The 11,533-nt window shown below is 43.9% G+C and overlaps 2 protein-coding genes across 2 annotated transcripts; one reads left to right on the top strand and one right to left on the bottom strand.

Moving 5' to 3' along the window:
- Window positions 1–2,440: 2,440 nt before the first annotated feature.
- Window positions 2,441–3,751, bottom strand: LOC120667393. The gene is made up of 3 exons (XM_039947475.1): window positions 2,959–3,751; window positions 2,770–2,829; window positions 2,441–2,671 (listed from the first exon to the last, which is right to left on the bottom strand). The coding sequence occupies exons 1-3, from the start codon at window positions 3,454–3,456 to the stop codon at window positions 2,657–2,659; spliced, it is 573 nt and encodes a 190-aa protein (XP_039803409.1). The 5' UTR covers window positions 3,457–3,751; the 3' UTR covers window positions 2,441–2,656.
- Window positions 3,752–7,933: 4,182 nt separating this feature from the next.
- Window positions 7,934–9,266, top strand: LOC120664722. Its single transcript, XM_039944027.1, has 3 exons — window positions 7,934–8,694; window positions 8,792–8,851; window positions 8,939–9,266. The coding sequence occupies exons 1-3, from the start codon at window positions 8,176–8,178 to the stop codon at window positions 8,942–8,944; spliced, it is 585 nt and encodes a 194-aa protein (XP_039799961.1). The 5' UTR covers window positions 7,934–8,175; the 3' UTR covers window positions 8,945–9,266.
- Window positions 9,267–11,533: the final 2,267 nt, after the last annotated feature.

The following is an 11,533-nucleotide window of genomic DNA, read 5'->3' as shown; positions in this document are numbered from 1 at the left end:
GCACTAACACTCACAAAGCTTGTGCTAAGGACTAAGGATTTGATCTTTATGCTCTTGGATGGCTTGGAGGTGTTCTTGGGGTGTGTAGGATGTCCAGCAACTCCAGCAATCTTCAAATGGCCGGGAGAGCACATATATATAGGCCTCCAAGTCGAACTAGCCGTTTGTAGCCGTTGGCATCTTTCTGCGCAGGCATCGAAACTTCCGGTGCAGAGGGATCGGTTCTTCCGGTCACTCTGTGCTCTGAACTAACCGTTGGCTTCTCTGACACGGCCGCAGCAACTTCAGGAACCATCGGTTGAACCGATGCTTAGGCGTCGGTTCTTCCGGTGACACTTGATCCGCAGATAGTCGTTGCACCTTATTGACGTCATTGCACCGACGCTTGCTCCGGCGAGGCATCGGTTCATCCGGTGCTGAAAGCTTGGCTGTTGCACGCTTGACAACGTCTCTGGAACATAGTACGTTGATTGCACTGATACTTTACTTGACACTGTCGGTTCAACCGGTGCTTCACTTCTTTCTTCACTTGATCTCTAGAGGCGCTCAGTTTTGCACCAAAGCAGGGCGTCAGATCTTCTGACAACCATCGGATGCACCGATGCTTTAGGCATCGGTTCTTCCGGTGCTACTGATTTCAGTAGAACTCGTCCAATTCAGCATTTCTTTGAGTTCTTTCTTCGTGTTTTGCTTTGTATGGCTTTTTTACTTCATCCCTGGGATTTAAAAATATTCACTTAACAAAACCATTAGTCCCATTAATTGCATTGTCATTCGATCACCAAAATCACTCGAAATGGCATAAATGGTGCCATGTTCGTTACACCAACAAATTTCATGATCTACTCAAGAACGATTGTAATCCTTTTATCTAATTAATAAAACTCTCTTTAACCAAAAAAAATCTCCAACAAATTTCAGTCTATTTCTATAAAATTTTATAGTGTGAGCGTAAAGTTTTATTGCTAGGGTCCGGCTCTTCACGCGGGGCTCACGTCTAACCACACTGCTTTGCACAGAGTAGCTGTCAATCATATTGTGTCATCTTCAACAAATTTTAGCCAATTTCAATAAAATTTTATGGTGTGAGCGCATGAGTTTTAAGTTCAGGATCCGATTCTCAACATGGGATCGATATTTATGCATAGTCATACTGTTTTGCATAAAATATTCATTTCAACCCACTCCAACCCGTATTTACATAAAACCTTATTCGTCCCACCCCATTACTTAATACAATTTATTTTAATCTAGCCAAACACACTCCACATCAAAATCCAACTCATAAAATCTATTTCAACCCACCCATTAGCAGGTGAAGTACTAGTGGTTGCTAGCTGATCATGGCCATTGCTTGATATAAAGACACAAAGAAATGGTCTGTTAACTTACAAGGACACATTTTGGTCATGAGTCATAGAGTGGCCGAGGCCTTTTCACCAGTCTGGCTAAAAGACCAACAGAGATCAGTGTTACAATGGTTTATTTGTGCAGTGTAATTTTTTTAGGAAAAATGTAGGAAGTAATATATACTACTCGTATCTTTTTAGGATGATGACAAGATAGTACTCCAGGAGGATCATTCTCATTCTCATTGTTTAACGGGTCGCTTTCAGCAGTGGCTAACTGAGGGAACAAACATCCCAGTACGCCGGATTAATGATTGGGAAATCATGGTGCTCTAGCGTCACACATTTCTCTCCGTTCCCCTCTCTCCCCTCTCCTTGGAAACTGCTTTTCGTTTTCCCAATCTTCGTGGCCGCCTACTGAACTCGAGTCCCAGCACGCGATTCTGATGAACCACTCGTCGAGCCTAATGCGTCTGGATGGAATTTTCTGACCATCCCAAAATGGGCATACAGTTCCTCTTTTATCTTGAAGCAGATGGATCAATGTCAAACAAACCGCGTAAGCGACAGGACTCTTGCAAGAAAAGGGGAGGAGATAAGAGTATTCTGTTCCGGTGCCTGTCTTTCGAGGAAATGAATTGGCTGCTGAACAGAACAGGTCTTGTGCTGTTTGAGAAGCCTTTTGCTTTGCTTCTGTAAGCTGCCACTATGTTCGTGCGCGTCTGCCTGTGGGCTAGACTTCTTGTTGCTGCGTTGGCAGGTCTCTGTAAGCGGTGAAACACGTTGCTTTGTTTCGTTGAAATGGAGCAGGGCAAATGCTGCCTGTTTTTTTTTTTCTAAAACAGAGCAGGTCCTGCTACGAACTGAACTACACGGTGAAAATCAAGACGCAGCGCAAAAGGTACTGGGCTGAAATCAATACCCAAGATTACATGGCACCCGGGAGTGATGGCGGATGAACGAAGAATCTGCAACAGCATCTCCTGCTGACAGAAATCAGAGATTTGTGATTCTTCTCCTGCAGAATTGGCGCTCGTGCTTGGGCCAAAGAACGGGAGAATCAGGCTTGATGGATACCCACCCATAGGCCATAGGTAAACCCCTAATCAGTTTAAGAGAAAGAGAACCTAACCAACACTTGTACTGTTAGGGTTTGGCATACATGATCAACTGAATAACTACCGACAGACTGAGGCAATTAACCCTAAATCTCTCTTAGCAACTCTGATGAGCCAGCCATTTGCTCGATCAAGCTCCTCGGTTGGAAATCCATCTGCTCCGGTCCTCCTCCTTTGCGCTTGTGCAATTCAGAACCCCCCTTTCTGCACCACAAACGTGTCGAATCAACCGGCGTCTTTTCGATCGAGAACCTCACAAACAGATTCCAGGGGTATCAAAGATGGAGTTTTTTTAGGCATACCTCGTTCACCTTGTACCGGTCGCGGGTCATCTCCATCAGCGAACTCCCAGGGCAGAGCGTCTGCGCCACACGAGGAAGAGGAAGCACGAACTGGGTGGTCAGTAATCGAGGAACCAGGACGAAGATTTTGCGATCGCGGTTAGGGAATCAAGATCGGCATTGCTCTGTTTGCGTGCGAGGAGTACGGACCTCGATTTGGCGCTGGACGTTCTTGGTCCGCTTCCTCGGCCGGCGCGGCGGCTTCCGGCCGGTGATCGCGAGGAAGTCCGCCTCGATCTCCTGCCGCGTCAGGGCCACCGAGAACCCGCGGCTATTCTGGCCGCCGGCGTCCACGCTCCCGAGCTTCTTGGACTGCCGCGCGTCCTCCGCTCTGTAATCCCGCCAGGACGTCCGCTCCCGCAGGTTCCACTGCCTCCGGGGAGCTTCCCGGGGCTCCTCCGGCGCGGGCGCGTGCTGCGCCGCCGGGGCTCCTTTCGCCGGCGATCGGGAGCCGCTATTCTCGGCCCCAGTGTCGGTTGCGCTGGTCACGGGCGCGGCGGGGGAGCCAATGTCCCGACCGAAGCCCATGGGCTTGCGGCACCCCCAGCCGGCGGGGAGGTCGAAGCTGCCGAAGAGGAGGGGGTCCCTCGCCCGCGACGACGGAGCGGGCGGCGGCGGGGCCATGGCCGCAGCCGGCGAGGACTCCATTGGCGAGCGAGAGGGAGGAGGGAGGGGATTAAAGAGGCGGCAAATGCGTGCGCGCGCGCGGGGGAGAGAGCCCAGCAGCAACTGGGTTCGCCGATCGCATGTGCCTGGCTATATATGGCGCGCCAGGGTCTGGGGCTCCTCTCGATTTCTCGCTAAATTTCGCTCCTCCGATCGGATTAGGAGAGAGCCGCCGAGGAGCAGGAGGAGGCGGCTTGCGGGGAGCGCAAGGCTGCGACGAAGGCGAGCGAAGGGGAGGAGACGCCGCGCCGCGCCGCGCGGTTTCCTCCTTGTTGGGTTTGGGGTCGAGCCCGAGCCGAGTGCGGTTCGGTTGCATCTGTCCCTGTTCGCCGGCTTGGCCCCGCCTAGGCTTCTGCTTTTCTTGGCCGATCGGCCGTGACCGGCTGCGACGGCGACCGTATGACGCTGCGGTTATCGAGCCATGAACAGCGTTGGATTCCGATCCGGCGGCTGCCGGTGCAGGCAACGGGGCGGACGGGGCCTGCAGGGTTGAGTCCACGGTTTTCCTTCCTGAACGCGTCCCGCTCAAAGTTCATCTTTGAGAAGGAAAGGAAAGAAATGGAAAAGGATTTGCGGTAACTTGCACGAGATAGAGTTTTTTTGTTATTAAATTGAGGTCTAAAGTTTTTTTTTTTGCCTGTCGCTACTTCTACGGATAGATGGATGTACTCAGGGACGATTTATCTCATCTTAGTACATATGTCAGAATGAACTAAAATATTTTGCTACATCCCGTGAAAAAGATGTAAATGCTGGGACGATGAAATATGTATTTACGGCATAAACACTGCCACATCAATATAAAATATGTGTATATTGTTCTACATTTGTTGTAAATTGAGCTGGTGGTTACTTTTGACTTGAGAATCTAACTTGGTACTATCTCGTTTTTCTTTTGTGGCAAGATCGGAAAAGAAAAATTAAACTTGCTTCAGAAAAGTTTCTAAAATACGTACCCTGCACGACAATCGACCACGTTGCCTATCACACAATGTATTTCGTTGACATTTTTCTCTTTTTCGAAAATATCACCTTAAAAAGGGTCATAGCAATATTGATTTTTAATGGCATACATATGATACATTGCTCTTATTATACTCGGTGATCACTTTTATCAAATCTTGATACATGTGTCAAGTGAACTATCATGTTTGCTATAATAAGATTTCACAGGACGACATGAACGATTAATACATATTTTGCTATAGTCATTTAGCTATAGTAATGCTTCCACAAAGAATACATAAAAGTTCAAAAGACTGACATGTATTTTCCAGAGGCATTGTCACGCAAAAAAATCATGTGCTTTTAGTTTTACATTTATCATAATATAAACTGGTGTTAATTTTAAAGTTTTAATTTAACCCTGAGCATTTAGCTTTCATCGCTCATTTTGTTGGCAGCAAACTCTTAAAAGAAAATTAAGAATTGCTAGTGAAAGTTTCTTAATGAACACCAACTATGCACGGTGGACAATCACATTGCTTATCAACGCAAAGTATTTCGTTAGCATTTATTGTATTTTTCAGAGACATCATCTTTAAAAGGTTTGTATTTTTGCTTCCTCGCGTATACATCAGCTATATTGCCTCTATCCTTTGTGCATCATCTCTTGACAATATTATCGTAAAAATGAATTCAAGTAGCAACAAAGTACTGACATAGTAATATAAATGTTTCTATATGATTTGAAAAATAGGAGGTGAGATAACAATAAATATGAGTGCATGAGGCAAAAGTGTGTACATCTATTATATTATTAAGGGAGTGTTAAAAGAAGTCACTACGTTCGTCGAGAGGGTCTAGAAATTCTCACGTTAATCTGAAAAAAGAGAAGGATTTGTACCGTCGGATTTTATGAAGATCTAACGGTTCAAACTAACTTAAGAGTTCATATAAATACGATTAATAAATAGCTAATTTTAGATTTAAAAAATTAAGGAAAATAAGCACATGACAAAGAGTCCATGTCGAATACCATTAGTAAATAGTTTAATTTGGAATTTAAAAATAAAGAAATTAGGGCTTAACCAAAGAGTCCATGTTGAATATAATTACTAAATAAGCAAATTTAGAATTATAAATTAAGAAAATTAGCATTAGCACTCGACAAAAAAAATTAATATTAGCCGAATAGCTAAATTAAAAATTAAAAGTATAAAATTATATTATATTGTTAAGGAGTGTTAAAAGAAGCTACCACGTTCGTTGAGATGGTCTAGAAATTCCAACGTTAACCAATTAAGAAAATTAGCATTAGCACTCGACAAAAAAAATATTAGTATAAGAAAATTGGCATCAAATATGACTAATAAATAGATAAATGCAAGAACTAGAATGCAAAAAAAAAAATTATTGTTGATGTGTGTAGTGATTAAGAAGCATATTAAAAAGCAAAATAGCTAAATAAATAGTATAGGTAAAATGCAATAATAAAAACCAAAATTTGAGTTTCATGCCAAACAAAATTAATAAATACTCCAATTTAATGAAGATCTAAATAGTATTTGTGTATAGGATTTACAGCATTCGATTTAATGAAGATCTAACCGTCTAAATTGGCAAAATGAGTCCATGTCCAATTTAATGAAGATGCAATATTCTAAACTACCCAAAAGTGTTTGTATCCTATTAAAGTTATATAAAGAGTTTGCATGACATAAGAACTCACGTTACCATCTATATCTCGCATTAACCCTCCTTAAAGATGCAAAAAAATATGGCAGCAGCATAAGCGTGACAGCGCGACTATAGTTTTATTGTATCTGTACTATAGAAAGACATAATTGCTTCCAAAAAATCTTCGGAATGCCCTGCATACGGCGCGACCATAGTCTTTGCCCAAGATTCCGAATCACAACTTTTCGAGTCTCAAGAATGTCCTGCAGTACGTGCAGCTGCATGAAGCACACTGGATTCTACTGGAGCAACCAAATGTCAAGACAGGGATGAAAAAAATAATGACGATGCGCAGAGTTTCAGATATTGCAATCTATTGCAAGACCATCGGCACCTTATGATTGTCAGTGTGGGCCAATGAATACGCAGGCCAATCAATGTGAGAGAAATATCCACTGAAGAACCAATGTTTTCTCCAAACAAGGATTATCATCATAAATGTTGCATGTTTCTAAACAACTTCAGTTATACAAACTAATCTGATGGTGGTCAACAAAGATTCATGATTCTGTGGGCGTACAAATAGTTCCATACAAGTAATAATCGCTGGGATAAAGAGTAAACCACCCAAACCTACAAATAAATGTGACTATTTATTAGCTCAATCTAAATAGATGCATGGGAAAAATCAGGGACTTCATCGTGTGAGGAATCAAATAGCATAAATAATTCTTAACATTATTATCCCCGTCTAATCTTCTATAAGTACATTAATAAATACTAGACACAGAACACAAATGTGATCTATACCTCTAAAAAAATATAGAGAAAGAGAAGAGAAAAGGATAAAGAAGCAGCAAGGTTGAACGGGTTAGGAAAGTAGAAAAATGAGAATAGAAAAAGAAGGCAGGTAAAATTAGAAAATGAGGGCAAAATAAAAGGACAAAAGTGAATTTATTTGATTAGTCTATAAATAATATCATTAGTCACTACTATGTTATTTCATAGGAAGTTATGTTATTACGAAATCATATTATAGATTGTGAGAAAAATATTAAACTATAGCCATGACATGTTGGATATTTGACATCTTCCATATATTCATGAAAAAAATAGGAGAAGCGATTCTACCGAACGGTTACAAAACGGCTCTATATACATAACTTTTTTTTGTCTAATTCATGATCATTTTTATTTCGCTCTCATGATGAATTAGATCTATATCTGCTAGATGCTACTCAAGTGCTCTAACAATTACACTAGATATATTTTCGCTAAATAATAATCAAAATATTGCAAGACACAAATCAAACTCCAACATCTAAGTTACAGATTGTTGCCAAACATAACTAACACATACATATAAATATATTTCATAACTACTTATAAATTACTTTATATTAATACAAATATGTACAGTATGCATCCGTATTTAAGATGACCCAAAATTAAATTCAATCCTCAAATTTAGATTTTGTAGGTTAAAGTACTAAAATATACAACTATAATAAAGAACAAAGCAACATAAAAATTGATGATTGATATGAACTATGCATAGAAAGCTGCCGGTAGTATTCAACAAGAACAAAAGAGAGATAAATAAATTACCAAATACATTTTTTCTGTCAATGTAATTTTTTTAAAGAATTAAATAAAAAAACTAGTTACGCGTGCTATTAACGCGGGTCATCTTGCTAATTAACATAATTGCATTGCCGGAGTATTAGAGCCGACTTAATCATAACATCAGAGTCTAGCCCCCAGGCTCTGGTGCCGTGCTCCCCCCATTTGCAGAGTTCTTCCTGGCAGAGGCGACGCAGTCACCACGCGGCCGCGCCACCAAAATTGCGGGACGGAGCACCAGAAAACCGCCCCACCGCGGCGCCGCTCAACCATCCATCCCCGTCAGGGAATTCACGGGAGCCGCCGAGCCGGTGGAGCAGCAAGGCTTCCTTCCCCTCGCCTCCTCCTCTCTCTCTCCTCTTGCCTTCGCCTTTTTGAAAACCTCACCCCCTCCCTTCCCTTGCGTCTTCCTCCTCCGTCCTCGCCTCGCCCGCCTGCACCCAACCCTCGCCGCCTCTCATGGTCCTCATGGCCGGCGCCTCCGACTCCGACCACCACGCCACTGCCAAGACCGCGCCGGCGCCGGCTCCCTCGGCCCCGGCTCCCGCCGCGCGCACCCGACTCCACGACTTCTCCTTCCCGACGCTCAGCTGGGGCACGCACCGCCTGCTACGCTGCTCCAAGGACGGCGCCTCCGCGTCCCCGCCGCCGCACCCGCAGACGCCGTCGCCCGGGAAGGAGAAGCCCCAGGGCCAGCAGGGCTCCCCCGGCGCCACGGGCGCGTCGCAGCCGCCGCGCCCGTGGAACCTCCGCACCCGCCGCTCCGCCACCGTCGCGCCGCTCGCGTCGAGATCGGAGGGCGCTTGGAAGGCGGCGGCGCACCAGTCGCTCGCGTCGCCGCCGGCGGTGGCGCCCAAGAGGGGCTTCTCGGCCTCGCTGACCAAGGAGGAGATCGCCGAGGACTTCGCCGCCATCCGCGGCACGCGCCCGCCGCGCCGGCCCAAGAAGCGCCCGCGCGCCGTGCAGCGCCAGCTCGACGTAAGGATTACATACAGCCTCGCCCCCCCCCCCCCCTTCCGATGCGCGATTTTGGGTCCCCGTGCTCAATTCTGCTTGGTTTTGCTTGGAATTGCAGATGCTGTACCCGGGATTGTCTCTCGCCGACGTGAATCTGGACTCGTACAAGATCGAGGAGGTAAGAAATCGATGTTTCACTGGCGTTTTTCCTACTTCTTGCCCCTAAAGTTGCTTCTTTTCTTCATGCGCCTTTTTCCTCGTGCAGAGGTGATTGGCGCCGTGGTGGAGCTGCAAATAGGAGCAACTTTTCGGATTTTTCCAGCTTTCGCTTTCTTCTTGCGATGGCTAGCATCTCCATCCCGTTATTATTCTAGTTCTTGCTGATTAGAACATGGAATGTTAGTGCTAATTCTGTACATGGGAATCCTGTTTTATGATAAGTTGGGCTGATGGGCGATGCTTGTGCTTCGTCGTGTGATGTTTAGTTTGGGGGGTATGATTCTGGTAGAATTGGGTATCTTTAGGTGATGGGAAGTTTTCATGCTATGTACATGGTTCTAATCTATGAAATGTTTTTTTTTCACTCGGTTCAAGTTTCTCCAGATAATCTGTTGATTACATGACCTGCAATTTTCTGTGAAATTTTTCTGGATGATTGCTTTCCGGATTTTCTGATGAAAGACATGCCAATTAGTTGCTGGCTACAGAAGAGATAACTTTTATTCTTCTCTGGTAGAGTTTGTGTATTAGTATATAAAATTCAGCATTTCTCCTGAACGAGATAATACAGTACTTGTAGACGTACAATGGAGAATGATCTGTCAAAATTCTACTTAACATTGTACAAGCTACCAAAGTCCCATGATATGCATCTTGTATGTGCATGGGTAATGCGGACAGATGTCTTCTTTTTTCATTGTCCATCTATTTTCCGTGTCTTATATCACTTATGCTTCACTTCTTTTGCTGCAAACTTTGGACATTTAATAAAGTTGGTGTGTTTCATTCTTGCTCATAATGCCAACAATTTAACCATTTGCTGCTTGCTCCGTATATCATTTTCTTTGATCTATTTTGCTTTATGGTGAAGGTACCATGTTCAATAGCCATTTATGAACCTGTTGTGGCTTTCACACAGATGACTGGGAAGTCCCAGCAATGCATAAGAAATCAGTCTTGATTTGCCAAATGCATTTAATTCATAATTGAACTGTTGCCCACCCTTTTTACTTGAATACATTTCAAGTACTTTTTAACAAAGACAAGAAAAGGCTGTTTGATTTTAGTATTACACCCTGAGCTATTCACTATCTGGTGGTTCAGTTTTTTAAATAATCGACTGAATGGGTCAGGTTTTTTGTTGGTTCCGAGAATTTGGATAAGCCTAGCAATTCACACTTTGATCTCCGGGTAACATCATCTATGCATTTGGTTCACTGTGTTGTTGTATCAGTAATTTTACTTCACATAATTGATTCAGTTGACACATGTTCCTGAAAGTTTGGCCCTGTGGTTTACTGACTAGTGCTGGCAGGCGAAACTGCACCCATGTCCTGTCCCTGGAGCAGTGCCAGTTTGCAGGATTCAGGTTCAAAAACATAATTGCATTTTCACTGCATCTTCTGTGCATATCAAGAATCAGAAGTTCCTGATTGTGTTATTTGGAACTTGTTTTCCGGTGAAAGTTATCGTACTCTTTCTATTAATATCCTTCATTGGCCCACCAGCATGACATGTCCATATTTGTGTTCTCTGACTCACTGCGCCTGATAATATTCTGAAATTCTGCATGTATATCCACTCGACACTCGACATGTTTAAAGTATCTATGTGCTCTGATTTTATTCGTAGCTTCACAAGCCCAGGAAAGTGACGTTGGCAAGTAGCTTTTGGTCTTCTTGCCATGCCTGCAGCAAGAACACTGCAGGGTGTCTCGATTGCACCAGAGTGGTTTGTTCTTACGTAAGCTGTGTTGATGATAGATAATATTGTGATGGTACAAGGTTGCGGTCAGCCATTGGAATTTTCAGTCGAAAGCTACAGGTCGAGCTGTCGTTGTTTAAGACTATTGTCTCCCTCAGTCCAACATGGAAGGCCGTATTTGTGTTTGTATTCCTGCGTGTGCTTGAGAACAAGACATTGCTGGGTGAAGTTATCTTAGGCCGAATGTCTTCCAACTGACCGTGACATGAGGCGATGCAAGTGACGTCTCCGTTGCCTTCCTGCCGTGGTTTCAGATGATTCAGCAGAGCTGGTCATTTTGCTCTTAGCCTAGAAAACGAGTTTGTCTTAACATTTTTCCTGGACAAAGGTCTTCAAGTCCAGCGCTCCAGGTGTTGCCAATGCAGGGGATGCTGGAAGGTTTGGGAGCTCTCAAGGACAGGAGCTCCATCCGGTGATCTTGCTATGATTTCACCACATGCGGCCACGCCTAGCAAATTTCAAATCCTGGGTTCCCAGCTCGGTCATTCCAACAACACAAATGCTCCTTACAGGGGAATAAAAAGATACAGGGTTGTAGTTGTGGATAACATTATACGCCAGGGTGGATTAGCCCATGTAGCCTGAAGGACTAGACCAGCACAGGCCTCTAGAATTTTGCTAGGAGTAGAGGTATACTCCTTGTCTTCTTCATTCTTTTTTTCGCAAAATTTTGGTGGTAAGCATTTGGATTTTTCTTTAAAAAGGTAAGTGCACTTTTCAAACATTCTATTTTTCACTCAAACATATTCTCTGTAAACTGGGTCCTTTACTTTTAAATGCCTTGGTGCTCCTTTGCATTAGTTATAGTTTGAGGTCGCAACTTAGGCAGATAAGATTACCAAAACAACGAACTATTTGCAGAGGTAGGCTCCTCTAA

Source organism: Panicum virgatum, chromosome 3N (assembly GCF_016808335.1).
Source record: "Panicum virgatum strain AP13 chromosome 3N, P.virgatum_v5, whole genome shotgun sequence".
In the NCBI taxonomy this organism is placed as follows: Eukaryota; Viridiplantae; Streptophyta; class Magnoliopsida; order Poales; family Poaceae; genus Panicum; species Panicum virgatum.
The sequence above is the reverse complement of the archived record's forward strand: the minus strand, read 5'-3'. Positions and strand labels throughout refer to the sequence as shown.

Bases quoted from the DNA above. Each gene is read 5' to 3' on its own strand.
- LOC120667393 (XM_039947475.1), bottom strand. From the start codon at position 3,456: ATGGAGTCCTCGCCGGCTGCGGCCATGGCCCCGCCGCCGCCCGCTCCG. The intron at 2,830-2,958 runs GTCCGTACTCCT...CGTGTGGCGCAG, and splicing joins ACGTCCAGCGCCAAATCGAG to ACGCTCTGCCCTGGGAGTTC.
- LOC120664722 (XM_039944027.1), top strand. From the start codon at position 8,176: ATGGTCCTCATGGCCGGCGCCTCCGACTCCGACCACCACGCCACTGCC. The intron at 8,695-8,791 runs GTAAGGATTACA...TTGGAATTGCAG, and splicing joins CCGTGCAGCGCCAGCTCGAC to ATGCTGTACCCGGGATTGTC.